The sequence below is a fragment of the Lampetra fluviatilis genome, chromosome 6 (genome assembly GCF_964198595.1).
Source record: "Lampetra fluviatilis chromosome 6, kcLamFluv1.1, whole genome shotgun sequence".
In the NCBI taxonomy this organism is placed as follows: Eukaryota; Metazoa; Chordata; class Hyperoartia; order Petromyzontiformes; family Petromyzontidae; genus Lampetra; species Lampetra fluviatilis.
This window is the reverse complement of record NC_136280.1, coordinates 13,003,477-13,020,327: the sequence shown is the minus strand read 5'-3', so window position 1 is coordinate 13,020,327 and position 16,851 is coordinate 13,003,477. Positions and strand designations below refer to the sequence as shown.

The window sequence follows — 16,851 nt, the reverse complement described above, 5'->3', positions numbered from 1 at the left end:
ACCATAATTGAACCCACTAAAGTATTTTTTCCTAATTGCAAAAACCGTGCTAATGACTATGTTAGTGAGTTTTTGGGCATATGACTCTGTGAGCCACACAACCAGGCACAACCTACCATATTAATTCAAATGTGCCTTAGTCTGGCTCTACGAGCCCTAAATTCCCCCGAATCCTCAGTAAAAAACTAATTTATAACACATTCCTGCGGAGGGAGCTGGTAGGAACGTTGGGTTGCTCGGTCAATGGCCAGGGTCAACGGCGGCGTGGTGTATTCCGCAAATATGCCCGACTGTGAGGGCGGGCACAAGCCGGCGTGAGTAGGTTAAACGTTGAGTTTTATAAGGGCACCACGAGGTGACCAGCCCCTCCCCACCCAGCCCCACCCCTCCCACCCCCCACCCAGCCCCACCCTCTCCAGCCAGCCCCTCCCCACCCAGCCCCCTCCCTCCCCACCCAGCCCCTCCCTCTCCACCCAGCCCCTCCCTGCACGACGGACACAATAATCCCCTGTGGGCTGGTGTAACCAGGAGGTTCCTACCAGGTACCAATGCCGCTGGGTCACCAGATGCCATTGTCAAGAGAACTTGCATATAAAACAATCGCGTTCTCAAGGGGTTACCACCTGCCCCAAGTCTGACCAGAGAAATATGTGAATCTGTATGTGTTTGGGGTATCAAAAGTTGATTTGTAACGAGATGTCATGGAATTACGTGAACTATATTCTAATTTTGATTTTCCCAAGCCAAGGGAACGAACACATCGACTTTGTTCTTTGCATCGCGAAATATAATCGCTTCCAAACGATTCGATTCCATTGCCCGCTTCACTCCTACACAGGAATCGCTGGTTATAATCGATACCCATCGATTCTTTTCCTCCACTTTGCTGTAAAAGAGAATAGATTTAATCACCTTCGTCGATGCCGATCCGAATGACGTCACCGCGAAGCGAGGCGCGAGAAGATGGCGGGCATCCTCTTCGAAGACATCTTCGACGTCAAAGACATGGACCCCGAGGGGAAGAAATTTGACCGCGGTGCGTCTTCCTCGCGTCTTCCTCACGAGGCGGCGGAGCCGGGGCCGTTAGCGGGGTGGTGCGCGCCGCCGGGGTCGGGTTGAGTAGCGGCGGCGTGGTGTGGAGTAGTCGCCCCCCCCCCTTACGGCCAAACACGTGTCGGTGCTCGACTAGAGTAGGCCTCGGCGTGTTGGGTTGAGTTCTGGAGAGAGTTATTGATTTTATACTTCATTTATTTAACTCTTTGGTTTTTTTCGGTAAAGCCACGTAGGTAGAAAACAACTTTTTATATATAAAATAAATTTACTTATTAATACATTTATTTTACTCTGGTTCTTTCGGTAAAGTCACGTAGGTAGAAAATAGCTTTATTTATATATAAAATACATTTATTTATTAATAAATGTATTTATTTTACTCTTTGGTTCTTTCGGTAAGGTCACGTAGGTAGAAAAATAACTTTATTTTATGGATCCCTGCAGTCACGAAAACTTGAAATCTAATTCTAGATTTGAAGCTTTCGTGACTGCAAGGATTCTCCTGGGTTTTTTCGGTGAAGTCGCGTAGCTAAAAAATAAAATAAATGAAAACAACTAAATTAAATCACGACGTATCGGGCGCAACACAAGCATCCTTCAGGTGGGGACAACGTAGCGAAAGCACAACCGCTTAATTTAGTTTTCATTGATTTTATTAAATTTTTTACCTACGTGACTTTATAAAAAAAAAACAGAGTATACTTCAAATCTAGTTCTTGACTTTGTTCGTGTGGGACGCGAACACAGACACGCTCATGTCTACGTGTGTGTCTCTCTGTGTGCTTCTGTGTATCTTGTCTGTGATCGTGTGGTTGATGTTGGTGTTGTTTGAGGCAGCCGGGCGTGGTGCTCGCCACCCAAACCCCCTCGTGTATCGTGCCGCGGCCCTCTTGTACCTACAGTCTGTTACAGGCCATGCAGGGGGAGGATCGTTGCTGTTGGTGGAGAGCAGCAGCAGCTGTAGTTTTACATCGAGGTGGTTTGATGCAGATAATTGCGTCAGGAGTAACGGAGTCGTCAATGCTGTGAGGACGCCTGATTCGTATTGGTGAATCCGGCGTTGAGTTGTGATACGTTCTGCGGTCTGTCCTTGGATGAACACAATCTTCACATACTGGAGAGTTTTAATGTCCCGTGTGTTCATCGTCAACAACTGTGTCGGCATCTGCTGCCGTGATTTATTTCTCGTTGGTGTTTGTGACTTCTTGTGAATGGAGTTCTTTGTGTTTGTTGTCCGTGTCGGGTTTTCGTCTGTCCGCCTGTCTCGTATGTGTTGCACACGTTTATCGGTGCTTATGTCCCATCTTTGTCTCTGCCCAGTCTCTGCTTACCGACCTTATCAGTAGAGGGCAGTGCAGGAAAATCTATTGTACAGCAGCACTGGTATGTGCTCATACAGTACGGCTTTTATTCTCGCGCTGTACTCGGTATGAAGTATGGTCAAGTAACGCCCCACGACCAGCAGGGTATAAGGACGGAATCATTCAGCTGTGCATAGAATGAAAAACGTTTAATTTGTATAGCGTCTCTATACAACCGCATCTCAAGATGAAGTACAAACACAGGCATCGTGTGCTTAATTTGGAAACGGAAATCGTGGGCCCTCTACTGGGAAACTCAAGGAACCTCCTGAAAAAGAGTCGAGATGCGGTGAGGCTTTGCTGGCTTAACAAATGTAATAATTCTAGATTTGAAGCTTTCGTGACTGCAAGGATTAATATTCTTTGGTTTTTTCGGTAAGTCACCTAGGTAAAACAATAAAATAAATGAAAACTAAATTAAATCACGACGTTTCGGAGGCAACACAAGCTTCCTTCATCGGGTGTAAAAAAGACACAGCAAAATAACTGTGTAAAAAAGGCACAGCAAAATAAGTTGTTTTGCTGTGCCTTTTTGACACCTGATGAAGGAAGCTTGTGTTGCCTTCGAAACGTCGTGATTTAATTTAGTTTTCATTTATTTTATTGATTGTTTTACGTACGTGTCTTTACCGAAAAACAACTAATAATGCACGTGAACATGTGCGGGTATATATTGTGTACGCGTGCACATTGTGATTTGACTGCTGCTGCGTCTGCAGTTTCCAGGCTGCACTGTGAGAGCGAGTCGTTCAAGATGGATCTCATCCTGGACGTAAACACGCAAATCTACCCCGTCGACTTGGGTACGTTCACAGCCACGGTCCACACACTTGCCCTCTCGCGTGCGCTGACTGGGGTTTTTATTGACCTCTTCGTTCGCAAGACGCGCAGGCAACCATCTGTAGACTTGAACGAAGCGTCTCTCGTCTCTGTGTAGCGGACAAGTTCCGTTTGGTGGTGGCCAGCACCTTGTACGAAGACGGAACTCCAGACGACGGAGAGTACAACCCCTCAGACGACCGGCCGTCCAGGTACACATGGGCGCACATTGGATATGTATATGTTACACACACGTATCGGTCTGTGTGCGCACATGTGCAGCGCATTTGAATACGCGTAGACTTACACAGTACATACATAAAAGCCTCTGAGTTAAATTCCTTACCACGGCTAATATCAGAGGTGGATATACTTAAATGATGGATACTTTAATCTTTAGTGTAATAATTAATTTTATCTGAATTATTACATGTGTAATGTGCACAAACATATATGTATGTGTGTATACATACACTTACAGGCATGCACACTCGTACTCGAACACCTATGACGACTGTGCGTGTGTTCTCTGCTGTGCGCAGGGCAGAGCAGTTTGAGTACGTCATGTACGGCAAGGTTTACCGCATCGAGGGCGACGAGACGTCCACTGAGGCTGCCACCCGCCTGTGAGCGACCACGCACGCGAACACGTGACATACACGTGCGCACAGTAGCCTCGCGAATACGTATTCTGATGCTCCTCTTGACTTGTGGATGCCTGCACCATCCGATAGCTACTCCCCTGTGCGCACACCACACAGGTGCACACCTTCTTAATCGCACGTCGCAGCACCTACAGAAAAGTGCGGAACGTAAGACATATCAGGGTCAGAAAGTATGCTTCAATGAGAAGCATGCTTTCCGACCCTGATATGACGTCGCATACCTTAACGCGTCAGTACTTTGGAGGTAAGAGTTGGTGGATCACGTCGATTTATCAGTCTTAGAAACCTGCTGGGTTGCTGCGAGGTGGCCAGGAGATTGCAGTACAGAAAATAGGTTGTGAACCCATGTATGTGGACCTTTAACCAAACTTTCTTTTATATTGAATAGGGCCCCGTGATTTCGATAATGCTATTGCTGATAGTCTGTTAATACAGCAGTGTTTAACAAACCTGATTCAACTAATCAGACCCCAAAGGTTGAAACCAGTCCAGAATTTGCTTGTTTAACTAAGGCCAACACTGCACAAACAATATTGTATTATGTGTGGACATTGTTCTGTTTATATATGCGCAGGCCTTTGACAATTATGTCTTCGTGTGCATGGGTTTTCTGCTGGTGTTCTGGTTTTCCTTTAGTACCTATGCACGCAAATCACTTTTAAATGACATTGGACAACCATGCCAGTACAGGGCTCTCCTAAATTTTATTAGACCATTTAGGCTTTAATGGATAATACATTATTGTATTGTTGGCCCTGATTCAAGGCTGTAAACCTGTCCCTTGGTTTTCAGTTTCAAGACAGAGCCTATAATAATTCTTTCTTTGGTCTGTGGTCATTCCGGAATTACAATGGAATGTCTCATTCGTTTGAAAGTTACAGTTTACATGCAATTTCACTTGCAATCTGCGCAGGTTAGCTGACACGTGCTATGGATTTAACCATGGTGACCCGATAGTCATTTTGAGCGAAAAGGAAGGCATGCAGTATATACTTTTAAGCCCTCTGTTAGTCATTATTTGAGTAAACAAAACTCCTGCAGTACCTCCTCGAGGAGTTAATATATATCATATTAAGTTGGCTTTCCTATTCTTTATTTTAGCCAATAGCTGGTAAAAATATATAACAGCCGAACTTAAAATTTGGTGAAATGATTGCAACGACGAGCTTTCTGAACCTGCATTTGAAACGTGCTTGTTTTTCTGACGTTGATTCACTAATCGAGCCTCCTCACTCCCCTCTTTCAACCCGCCCCCCACAGGGCTGCCTACGTGTCATTTGGGGGGCTGCTCATGCGCTTACAGGGCGACGCCAACAACTTGCACGGGTTCGAGGTGGACTCCAGGGTCTACCTGCTCATCAAGAAACTGGCTTTCTGAGCGTGTGCCAGGAGTGAATGTGTGTGATGTTATTTGTAAGTAATTGAGTGAGGAATGACAGTGAGTGGGAGTGCACACTGTTGAGTGTGAATGTGAGTGAATGTTACGTGAGTGACTTGTGGCAGTGAGTGCGCACTGTGAATGCTAATGGAAATGACTGTGATTGCACACTGTGTGTGTGAGTGATTGTGTGTGTGTTGAGATTCAGCTAACGCTTGTCACCGGTGTCGAACACCACAGCCAACAATGTAACCATGGAGCCCCCCTGTCCAATTTGTTCACCTCTGCATAGCTTGGCATCTGGGATCCTCTGGCCCATGTGCCCCGGTGTAGTTGCACCACCTGCATGTCTCCATTCGCGCACTGCCCCTAATTGCTCACTGACATCACCTTGTGTCTTTGGGAAGTTATGAGTGGTTATCATCCTAAGAAATTATCCCAATGACCCCAGGTTACATGTTGCCTGTGGTGCTCAACACCAGCAAGGAGTGATATTTGAAGTTTACTTGCTTATAATTGAGCACCTGGTGTAGTGGTGGTGTCAGCCTCAGATTCTCATTAATAGCACTTGCCCTAACATTGTGTAACATATATTTGTGACTACATCTCATCACATGTATGAACAAACCCTTTGCAGTGTTGTCAGGTACATTGAAAGTTGCTTGGACACAAAAATGTGGAGTTAAAATCTGACTTGTGCTTACACGCACACACCCGTGTGTACCTGCAATAATGGATATCGTTGCCCAAAATAAGCACCCCAAGGCGCAATTGAACATTTTTTATTTCTGGAGCATGTGTCGATGTGTGTGCCGTCATATTTATATTTCAATAAAAAGTATTTACATTATTGTGTGTATAACTATCTGGTACGTCGAAGGACATCACTGGAAAACAATATATACCTAGGGCAGGTGATGAACGTGGACTGAGATAAAAAGGATGAAATAAAGCGTGGATGAACGTGCTTTTGAAAAGCTTCACTTGATAATGAAAAGCAACATACAAATATCTAAATACGTGTTTTTAAGTTGGTATTGCCTATGGTAACTTGGGAACATGGACATTGATTAAGAAGATGGCAGCTAAAACTGAAGTATGCAACATGCATGTCTGGGATTACATTACAGGATGAGTGACGCATGGGTTTGAGCATGTAAGTTAAATACAATTTTTATTGAGGAAAGTAGGCTTGGGGTGGGATGCATCCATAAAAGGATCAGTGGTTGGTGAATCTACCAACCGAAGGGCAGCTAAAGAAAGAATGTGCCCATAGAGGATGTCCATTGTATATGTAGTGAGTCAAACTTGAGTCGCAGACGTCTTGGGAGCAACACGTTTTATTAAATTCTTAGCACAACAACTCCAGGCTATTAACACAACATACTCCAGGGTGGTAACCACCCAACTAACTACGCTACGGCGGAACTAGACACGGTTCCGCTATTCCAGTCCGGACCACAAGCTGGGTCCCGGACCGCGTGGCTGGAGGCTTCTTCAAGCTTGACGTGGATCTCCTGCCTCTCCAACAGTAAGATCTCAGGGCCCCCCTTATATCGGGCTGGGGCTGGCTCTGCCTCTTGCCCCACCCACCTCGATCTCTCGCCCTTTCCTGAAGGTTCTCGAGAGTTCTTGGACCATGTGACCACCCATTGTCCCCCTCCCCGGTGGCCCTCCTCCAGTATCATCCGGTCACATGTCCCCAGGTCAGCCAGAGTATCGTGCTCCCAATGTAACCCAAGCTGGCTGACACTCGCTCTCTCACGCTGTGCGTGGTGCCACCGCGCTTAACCAGCGCTCACCCAAGTCCCCACTAGGGCTGGTAGTACACCCCGTGTCCTGGGGTGTACCCACAACAGTAGACATCCCACCGTGGCCTCGCAAGCCCGGCACCACACAGTGACATTCCCAGTCACTACATATAGATGGAGTTTTGAAATCAACTCGTGTGCAAGCGCTGGGCGGATTGTATTGCATTGCAGAACCAGGATGGTTGGGGAAGGCTTTGGGAACCCTTTATTCAACAGTGGTTTCTCGATTGAGTATTTTGACAATGTCGAGGTCTGCTATCCAAAACGAGAGGGCTCTAGGATAGAGCGTTCGTGTAGTTTTCCTTTCCGTTGAAGGATCATCGATGCCAGTAGTTTGCTGCATGGTCCATATTTTTGGGTGCACGACCACAATATTTTAACTTTTCATTTACGGAGGAGATACACGCATTGGCCTGTTGAACGGTGAATTAATGATACCGAATATAAGTTGAATTCCAGCTGGGAATACTGTGCTAAGAGGCACGTGAGCTCGATGATGTTTTAGGGGGTCTCGTTTTGTGTATTCAAATTCACGGCTACACGTTCGTGAAACGGACCTATAAATGAGTCACATTTGATACCAAACCACTGAACACTTATCAAAAGTTTTACGTTTTGTCAGCAGAGGGCAGTGCAACAGCTTCCATGGTACTGCATGGATTAAGGACTCTATGCTCTCCACCTGCAACCACGCACTGACCAGCGTGGTGAAGTATGGTGAATCAACCTCTACGACCCGTATCGTCCCTCACCCAGCAGTGGATTGAGTCCAGCCCCTCCCCGCCCAGCCCCACCCTCCCCACCCAGCCCCTCCCCACTCAGCCCCTCCCCACCCAGCCCCTCCCCACTCTCCCCACCCAGCCCCTCCCCACCCAGCCCCTCCCCACTCTCCCCACCCAGCCCCTCCCCACCCACCCTCCCCACCCAGCCCCTCCCTCCTCGACGGACGGACGGACACAATAATCCCCTGTGGGCTTGTGGAACCAGTGGGTTCCTACCAGTATTACAGACCAATTCAGACCTCATTGGCCACCCCGTGCCCCTATCAATCTCAACGTTCGCCCTACAAAGTCCCATCACAAGGCAGAAACACAAACAAATAGACAATATGTTTTCGCCCCGTACTGAAACGGCTGTACGCCGTATGGAACTGAACACTCAGTTTCTCTGTTCAAGAATATGGGGTAAACCGTGTGGGTTGACGGCTATAGGATCGAACCTACGACCTCCTGTATACCAGGCGAGGGAGGTAACATCTTGCCACCGTGACACCCCAGTAACAATCATTCGGTATATAACAATAAATTACATTAAATATATATTAAAAACCATCAACACATTCGTCACTAACACTGTGTGCGACCTTGAAAGGAAACTATCTATAATAGTAGACGTTTCGGGCAATGACCCATCACAGCACATGGCAATATATCCCCAACAGCTGAAGAAAATTTTAAACCCCATTAGGAATCGACAATCCCGCGTTAATCGAAACGTTACCCCTTGTACGCGATTCTTACCGCACGTAGCACCGCGGAATCGGATCGAATCGGATCGGATCGCGGTCCGGAGAACACGAAGCCCGCTTCGCTACAAGTGATTGGAACGACATCGATTACGATTCTTCAACAAAATCTTTCGCAGTTGTGGAATCGACGAGAAGGCGATTCTGCCACCTCTGGTGAGTTCGCGTTGGGGAGAGGACGCGGTCGGACTGGAGTTTGGTGACCCCCAAGCGGGCGACTCGTCCCCTCTTTGTCTCCCCTCATCTCTTCCCCTTCCCATCGTCTCCCTGATCGTCTTCCTCTCTTCCCCCCAGCAGCAGCAACAGCAAACAACGGCAATGTCCGAGCACGAACACGGCCGCAAGTGGGACAGATGTCTGTCGGACGCCACCGTGAAATTCGGTGAGAGAGGATTTTTTTCTTTTCGCTTGGCTCATTTGTGCGCTTGCACGACGCTAATTCTGGTGCATGGCAGCAACGTCGATGTCTGCTGGCCACGGCCGACGGGGGCTTCCTTCACGAGAGAGAGATGAGTTTGGTGTCGTGTTTTTGCTGTGACAGGAGCGCAGAGATGAGTGGTTTGGGTTGCGCGTGGCCCAACAATCGCTCCTCCGTGGCCCACAATCGCTCCTCCGTGGCCCACAATCGATCTGCCGTGGCCCACAATCGCTGCCGTGGCCCACAATAGATCTGCCATGGCCCACAATCACTTTGCCGTGGCCCAACATCGCACTGCCGTTGCACCTAACGACGTCTTGAAACCTTTTCACTGCTTTAAGATGCGCGCCATCGGCCTGGCAGTGATGTTTAAATGCTGTCGGTGCATACCGTGTCCAACCCCCGTATTCTTATACGGGGGGATTTGCGTTTTCAGGGTCCATACGGCGTTACAGCCGTTTCAATCCTGGCCAACAATGATAAAAAGTCGATTTGTTTGTGTTTCTCCCTTGCGATGGGCCTTTGTAGGATGAACGTTGATGTCTATAGGGGGCACTGGGTGACCAGTAAGGTCTGTAATAAGGTAGGGGCACAGCTAAGGTGGTTGTCATGTATGTTTATGGGTTTTTCCGTGTTCGGTATTTTAAGTTCACAACGCACGCGAACTGGCGATGCACTTTTTTTTGGATGCCATTCGCCCGCCAAAAACAAGTCGACACTTTGGCGGGGCTGTCATTGAGGAGGATGGGGGTGGTGATTGTGGTGGTGGTGATGATAGTGGTGATGGTGGTGGTTGTGGTGATGGTTGTGGTGATGGTTGTGGTGGTTGTTGTGGTGATGGTGGTGGTGATGGTTGTGGTGGTTGTTGTTGTGATGGTGGTTGTTGTGGTGGTTATGGTGGTGGTTGTGGTGATGGTGGTGGTGATGGTGGTTGTTGTGGTGATGAAACCGCTGTCGCTGTGGAGGTGAAACTCGTCTGCGCGCGGCCTCTGCGCTCAAGGTCAACGCGAGTCTCGAGTTGGCCATTGCGAGCCGCACTGTGCGCACGGTGGGTGATTTTGAACTCGTTGGGTTCCACGGGGGCCACTGTACGTGGTCACTGTACGTGGGCCACTGTACGCTGCTCAATGTGCCCCCGAGTCGGGCTACTGCACGTAACGCACTGTACGCCCCAGCCCCCCCCCCCCCCCCAGCACTGTACGCCGCAGCCTCCCCCCCAGCCCCCCCCCAACACTACGCCGCAGCCCCCCCCCCCAACACTACGCCACAACCCCCCCCCCAGCCACCCTCCAACCCCCCCCAGCCCCCCACCACCCCCCCTCCAACACTACGCCACACCCCCCCCCAGCCACCCTCCAACCCCCCCCAGCCCCCCACCACCCCCCCCTCCAACACTACGCCACACCCCCCCCCCCAGCCACCCCCCAACCCCCCCCCCCCAACACTACGCCGCAGCCCCCCCCCACAGCTACGCCCCAGTCCCCCCCCGCACTGTACGCGGCAGCCCCGCCCCCCGGCTTACAGTGCGCACTGTACGTGACAGCGTGCTGTGCACGCGCTACGAACCCGGCGTCCCGAGTTCGATTCCCGCTCACGGCCACCAAAACCGGTGACGATTATCTGAATCGGTTCCTGTGTCTCCTCCCCTAGGTCGACTCAGCCTCAAGTGTGTACCTGGTGCGGTGTGTAAACATCGCCACTGGGGAGACAAAGGCGGTCGGCCGTGGTTCTGGCTACCCACACCCCTCGTGTGCCGTGCCGGTCTTTATAGTGCGCAGTCACGGGTAGTGCCCATTCCGTGACTGCTGCAGGTCACTACGCACCATCATGTGCGCTGCATACACTGGGCATTGAGAATGTGTTGAGCATTGTTGGTGGTGGTGATGGTTGTGGTGATAACGGTTGCGGTGATGGTGGTTATGACGATTGTTGTGATTGTGGTGGTCGTATGGATGATGGCAGTAAGTGGTGAGTAATGGTGGTGATGTTGATTGCTGTGAGTGTTGTGATGGTTGGTGTCGATGATAGTTGTGTTGATGGTTGTGGTAGGTATTAGTGCTTGCGATGATGGCATAGCAGTCGTGCTGATGGATTTTGTTGGTGGTTATGTTTATGGTTTAAAATGCAGGGGAGGATGAGTGACGCTCACAACAATGAACAGAGCGCCAGGTGACTAAAATACAGCTAGGTGGCATAGGAGCGCAAATAGTGCATCTCGGTCATGTCACCCATAACCTGTGTCTGCCCTGTGGCTTCATGCCTTTGAGACTTCAACACTTACGGCCTTAAAATGCAATTAGTCTGTGACAAGCTCTGTGGTAACATCACTGCCACTTAATAGCGATTGGCAGCTATTATTGTTGATGGTAGATGATCAGTGTTTGTGTTTTTGACAATTGGTGGTTGCGTTCATGTTATTAATGTTGGATAATGCTCGTATTGGCAGTCTTGATAGTAGTTTTATTGATGGATGAATGTCTGTGGTGTGAGTACTGACACCATCTTCGACTCTGATCCACAGGTGCAGGTCTTGCTGTGGGACTTGTGTTTTCAGTCATCTTCTTCAAGAGTGAGTACACATCAGCACACCCAACATCGACCATAACACATCACCATACAAGATCACCCATTGTCATCCAACATCAGTCATCACTACCCAACATCACCTATCACGCACAGCTAGGCCTCGGCAAGGTAAGGTAATTTACCCTTTTTACCGGGTAAAAGGGTAAAGGTGTCGACATGCCAAGGGGTAAGGTAAAGGGTAGGGTAAAGGTAGCTCGAAGTATTACCCGGTAAATGTGGTACCTTGTTCACCGCTAAAAGCTCCGTGGCACAGTCCGTGGCCTCCATTTAATAAGTAATATTAAAAAAAAAACTTTTTTACAAACACGCTTTAATGAAATGTACGAGTAATGGCAGAACTCCACGACTCCAGGAAGTGGCCCCGAAGCTTGCCATAACATAAGGGACCGTGGCCAATTACAGCCAACGTCAGTTGACCGTGGACAATTAGACCCAAGCCGAAACATAACATATAAAAAAGAATGTTTAAAAATATATATTTTTTATGATAGAACATAGTGTTGTCATCAGTATGACCTAAGTATATCAAGTTTGCAGTCTATACCATATTGGGAAGTGGGTTAAAATTGAGTTACAAGATTTGAGGATACAACAACGACAACAACAACAGACAGAGTGAGTTCAAATAAAGTGTGTAAAATTGGAATCGAGAGTATTCTATATGAATAAAGCGCTCTACCTAGCATTTACCGTTATAAACATTTTTCATGTGTAGTAGTACCCCAGTAATTACCCTGTAATTTGTATGGGGTAAGGGTAAAGGTAGGCTCGTTGCTTTTTACCTTTTACCTTACCTGCTAAAGGGTAAAAGGTAGGGTAGAGTGATTGTATTGTGGTAAGGTAAAAGGTAAGGTAAAGGTAGGCTTGTTTTTTTTACATCTTAACTTTTACCTTACCTTGCCGAGGCCTACGCGCAGAGCTCATGACCCATCGTCAACTGATTAATAAGTCAATATTAAGGCCATGAGGAGTGAAGACACAGTGGAAAACACGCTGTGTGACAAATTTGGCTTTCTGAGTTTATGGCTAATAACTGCCAAGTGATATCTAAAGCAGTCCTGGGTCTCCGCAAGCTTAACCTAGCCTTAAATGAGAACCTGTTGTGGTTTGTGCACATTAACAACGGACATGAAATGCTGCTAAGCATGGACATGGCCACAACAGAATATCTTGTGTCATGCTGGCTTTCATAGATGCTAACGAACAGCATTTGTCCAAACAGTCCCAAGAGGCAAAATGGTTCTTTAGTATGTGTATTTATTATGCGGTAGTGTAGCAGTTAGCGTGCTGTGCTATGAACCCGGCGACCCGAGTTCAAATTCTTGCTCACGGCCAACGCCAGTGACAATTATCGGAACTGGTCCTGGGCCTCTCGGAGGTCGACTCACCCTTAAGTGAATACCTGGAGACAAAGACAGCCGGGCGTGGCTTTGGCCACCAACCTTCTCATGTACTTGTCGACTTTAATATACAGTGGTACCTCGGTATACGTCGTTAATTCGTTCCAGAAGGTAGGACTTATACCGAAAATGACGTATACCAAACGAATTTTTCCCATAAGAAATAAAGGGAAAGGAAATAATCCATTCCAGAGTATAAGAAATGATATTTTATATGGCATATTATACATTAATGGGGTTGTATAAAATACTTTAGACACTACGTATTACTATAATGCATACATAAATTAAAATGAATGCATAAATAAATAAAAATAAATTGAAATAAAAATAAAATGTAACATCACTTTACCTTGCTGAGAGGAGTTGATAGCCTACGAGGATGGTGGTGAGGAAGGGGAGGAGGCGTGAACAGGGTAGACGCGGGTACGCAGTGACTTGTCCCGACCCATACAAGTTCTAGCAAGCGCGTCGTATCCCAAGCAAGACGTCGTATCCCAAGACATTTTTAAATCCTTTATATTAAGTTCGCTTGCTTGCTTGCGTGCTTGCTTGCTTGCGTGCTTGCTTGCTTAGGACCGTGCAAATCTTTCAGTCGTTTTTTAACCCACTTCCCGTGATCCAATCGAGCTGACATTTTCCACACAGACTCGTTGTGCCAGACAATTATTGTTCGTGAAAAAAAATTCCCAAAATTTTACACTTTTTAGGCAAAAAAATTTGATTTTACATATATTCAAATAGAACTCAATCATGGCTTTGGCTGAACGTCAGAGTGTAAGAGCCCAGAGCGTAACCCCTCCACAGGCCGTGGCGGAGTAGCGCAGTTGGTAGCGCCCTCGCTTCCCATGCCAAAGGTCGCGGGATCGATCCCCGCGTCCTCCACAGGCGAATATATTTTTTAATCCTTTATATTAAGTTCGCTTGCTTGCTTAGGACCGTGCAAATCTTTCACTCGTTTTTTAACCCACTTCTCGTGATCCAATCGAGCTGACATTTTCCACACAGAATCGTTGTGTGACAATTAATTTTCGTGAAAAAAAAAATCAAAAATTTTACACTGTTTAGGGAAAACAAATTAAATATTTAATTACCAATTGCTTAATGGTGGCAGACAATCATCTGACCCATAGGTGGCAGCCATCTCAAGCCAGAGGATGAGAGGACTCTAGCCGCCACGCATATAAAGGATTTATAGTGAAAAACTTTGTTTTTACGGGTTTACTTGTTTCTCGTCAAAACATAACGTATACAAAATTCGACGTATTCCAAAGTGGTCGTATACTGAGGTATGACTGTATGCTCATGAACAGCATTTGCCCGAACAGTCTGTAAAAGCCTGTTTTTGGGGATCTTTGTCTTTGTAAATGTACTTACATGTGTTTATGTTTACAGGGCGGGCATGGCCAGTGGTGTTTGGGGCGGGGTCTGGGTTTGGCATGGCGTACTCCAACTGCCAGCGCGACTTTCAGAAACCATACCTCGTGCATGGGGCATACGTGCAGGTATGGGCATAGACACACGCATATACACAGGCACATGAGTAGGCGCATAGATAGTAACATTCGTAGACACAGTTACAGCAACAACTGCCCTTCGCCAATACGTGGTGATGATGTCACCACGTACTTTTTATTCCACATGAAGTGTCAAAGGCTCGCTGGCCTGCCGAGGTGTTAACCCATAACACCTAGGCAGACCTAGGTGTTATGGCTTAACAGATGCATACCACCTATTCTTTTCATTTTGCCAACTTGCTTTTTTAACCACCTTGCACTTTGCTCGTTGTTGTGAACATTGCTCTTCTTCCATCCTTTGTTGCTGTCACACCTTTCACAATCCCTATTCCACAGAGGAAAATCTTGAGACTCCACTGGTTTCTGTCGCTGGCAAGTCCATGAGTAGACACACACATGGCCGCACAAATAGATGCGCACACGGGCACATGAGTACACACAAGCCTATGCAAAGCATAGCAGAACCCTTGTGAAAAATCACGAGACTAAGCGAGGATTTCGTGGGTAAACAAGCATAAGAAAGTAAAATCATAAATCAGTGATGGATTTTGTTCGATAAGTAATGATTTTTGTGTTTAATCGGTGATGTTGATTTTGTCTCTTCAGGACGATGCCAGCAGTGCCGCGACAGTCACTGAATAACGACCTTTGCTTTAAATATGAAACAACTTATGCATACTCGCACACGAGCGTGTACACATACTCGCACGCCCACATGGGTGTGAACACGCTTGTTCTTGCTGTCATCGGCACGGGATTGTGTGCGTTTGTACACGCACGTGTGCCTCCGAGGGATGTCTGGTGATCTGGTTTAAATAAAGATATATTGGCTCTTTATTGTATATTGTATCTACTCTTACTAGTATGTGTTGTGGATGCTTGCTGCCGTGTCACGGTTAGCCCCAGACGTTTAAGTTATTTGGTGATGACGGTGATCCTTCGTGTTCTGTTATGAATGCTCTAAAGAAAAAAATACATGTTTTCTCAGTAATTTAAAAACTAAACATTTTTTAACCAGGTGAGGTCCACTGAGTTGTTAATAAGCTCTTTTTCAGAAGCGACTTGGCCACAAATGATTTCCCAACGAAGCTTCTCATGTGCAAATTTATAGCAGCCAAAGACTCTAAACACATAAAGGCCATAATTATAATATATATGGGGGGGGGGGGACATATCCCACCGCGGGGGACATATCCCCGCCCCCCAATATTCAAATATGCTCAAAATGTCCCCCCAATATATTGCTATAAAAATGTAAAAATAACAATTGCTATGCTATGCAAATAAAAATTTGCTAAACCTTGGCCACAATATCTGGACTTGTCTTCATATAAATCAATGCATAGATTGCTGTTTATATGATTGTGGTTATGGTTGTACTTTATTAATCCCTAATCTCAAACATTACATACAATGAAACAAGAAATGGTTAAAAAGTGAAAACAGAGCAATGTAATACAATACACTATTAGACATTATTGTAAAAAAAAAGTCCATCCCATGTGTTAGTGAATTTTTTAATATTTTAGGCAGGAAATTAGTTTTCAAATTTAGATATTTTTATGGGTTGGGACTCCCAGACCCCCTGGAAGATTTGGTTCCCCCCAATATTGACTTCATGGCTACGGCCTTGAAACACATGTTTATAAATTTGGAGGGAAAGACTGGAGGGTCCTGGAGAAAATTCCACGCAACCACGGGGAGAACATGCAAACTCCAAATATACAGGCGTCAGGGTTGGGATCAAACCCACAACCTCCCGTATACCAGGCGTGGAACTTAATGTTTCGCCACCGCGACACCCCAACTTTACTGAGGTTTATTACCAATGTAACCTTTCAGGATATGAAAGTAGTTTCAGTGCAATGCTGCATACTTAATAGTTGTGATTAAGATTGAGGTGTAAGTCTAACCCTCTTCCACCTTATCCACTCACACAGTCTTTCTGGCACTCACCCAGGATGAAATACGGAGACTAATATTGGCTACAAATAACATCTCGTTAATACCAAAAGCCACGGCTAAATTTGTTAAGTGTCAGTTGCGAATTCCTAATCCTTAATTGCAAGGTGCACTATGGCAACGTGGATATTTGTATGCACCTGCCACGCCAGTCCACAGAGTTCCAGTCTTGGGTCCTTGCTCTGGAGAGAACACGAGTTGCCAAGGAGTACAGGTCGTGAGTACAAGGGCATTGCTCATGCAGAAACGGCCTGGGTGCACGATTGCCGTGAACTCCGCACAGGAGCAGGTCATAGATGTGTGGAAGCAAAGGTAGATGGACTCTGCCAAGGTGAGTCGTGTTGTTGTCGGCACAT

The 16,851-nt window shown here is 46.8% G+C and overlaps 2 protein-coding genes across 2 annotated transcripts; both read left to right on the top strand.

The window, feature by feature from the left end:
- Nucleotides 1-939: 939 nt before the first annotated feature.
- POLR2H (RNA polymerase II, I and III subunit H) lies at nucleotides 940-6,177 on the top strand. Its single transcript, XM_078857764.1, has 5 exons — nucleotides 940-1,036; nucleotides 3,134-3,217; nucleotides 3,352-3,445; nucleotides 3,776-3,859; nucleotides 5,159-6,177. Exons 1-5 carry the CDS (start codon nucleotides 964-966, stop codon nucleotides 5,274-5,276), a joined length of 453 nt encoding a protein of 150 aa, XP_078713890.1. The 5' UTR covers nucleotides 940-963; the 3' UTR covers nucleotides 5,277-6,177.
- A 2,573-nt stretch (nucleotides 6,178-8,750) lies between these two features.
- On the top strand, nucleotides 8,751-15,837 carry MICOS10 (mitochondrial contact site and cristae organizing system subunit 10). The gene is made up of 4 exons (XM_078857763.1): nucleotides 8,751-8,994; nucleotides 11,552-11,599; nucleotides 14,412-14,521; nucleotides 15,140-15,837. Exons 1-4 carry the CDS (start codon nucleotides 8,931-8,933, stop codon nucleotides 15,173-15,175), a joined length of 258 nt encoding a protein of 85 aa, XP_078713889.1. The 5' UTR covers nucleotides 8,751-8,930; the 3' UTR covers nucleotides 15,176-15,837.
- The last annotated feature ends 1,014 nt before the right edge of the window (nucleotides 15,838-16,851 follow it).

Excerpts from the sequence above, each read along its gene's own strand:
- MICOS10 (XM_078857763.1), top strand. The coding sequence starts at position 8,931 with ATGTCCGAGCACGAACACGGCCGCAAGTGGGACAGATGTCTGTCGGAC. Across the intron at positions 8,995-11,551 it reads GGACGCCACCGTGAAATTCG|GTGCAGGTCTTGCTGTGGGA; the intron begins GTGAGAGAGGAT and ends TCTGATCCACAG. Across the intron at positions 11,600-14,411 it reads TTCAGTCATCTTCTTCAAGA|GGCGGGCATGGCCAGTGGTG; the intron begins GTGAGTACACAT and ends TTATGTTTACAG.
- POLR2H (XM_078857764.1), top strand. The coding sequence starts at position 964 with ATGGCGGGCATCCTCTTCGAAGACATCTTCGACGTCAAAGACATGGAC. Across the intron at positions 3,446-3,775 it reads TCAGACGACCGGCCGTCCAG|GGCAGAGCAGTTTGAGTACG; the intron begins GTACACATGGGC and ends TGCTGTGCGCAG. Across the intron at positions 3,860-5,158 it reads ACTGAGGCTGCCACCCGCCT|GGCTGCCTACGTGTCATTTG; the intron begins GTGAGCGACCAC and ends CGCCCCCCACAG.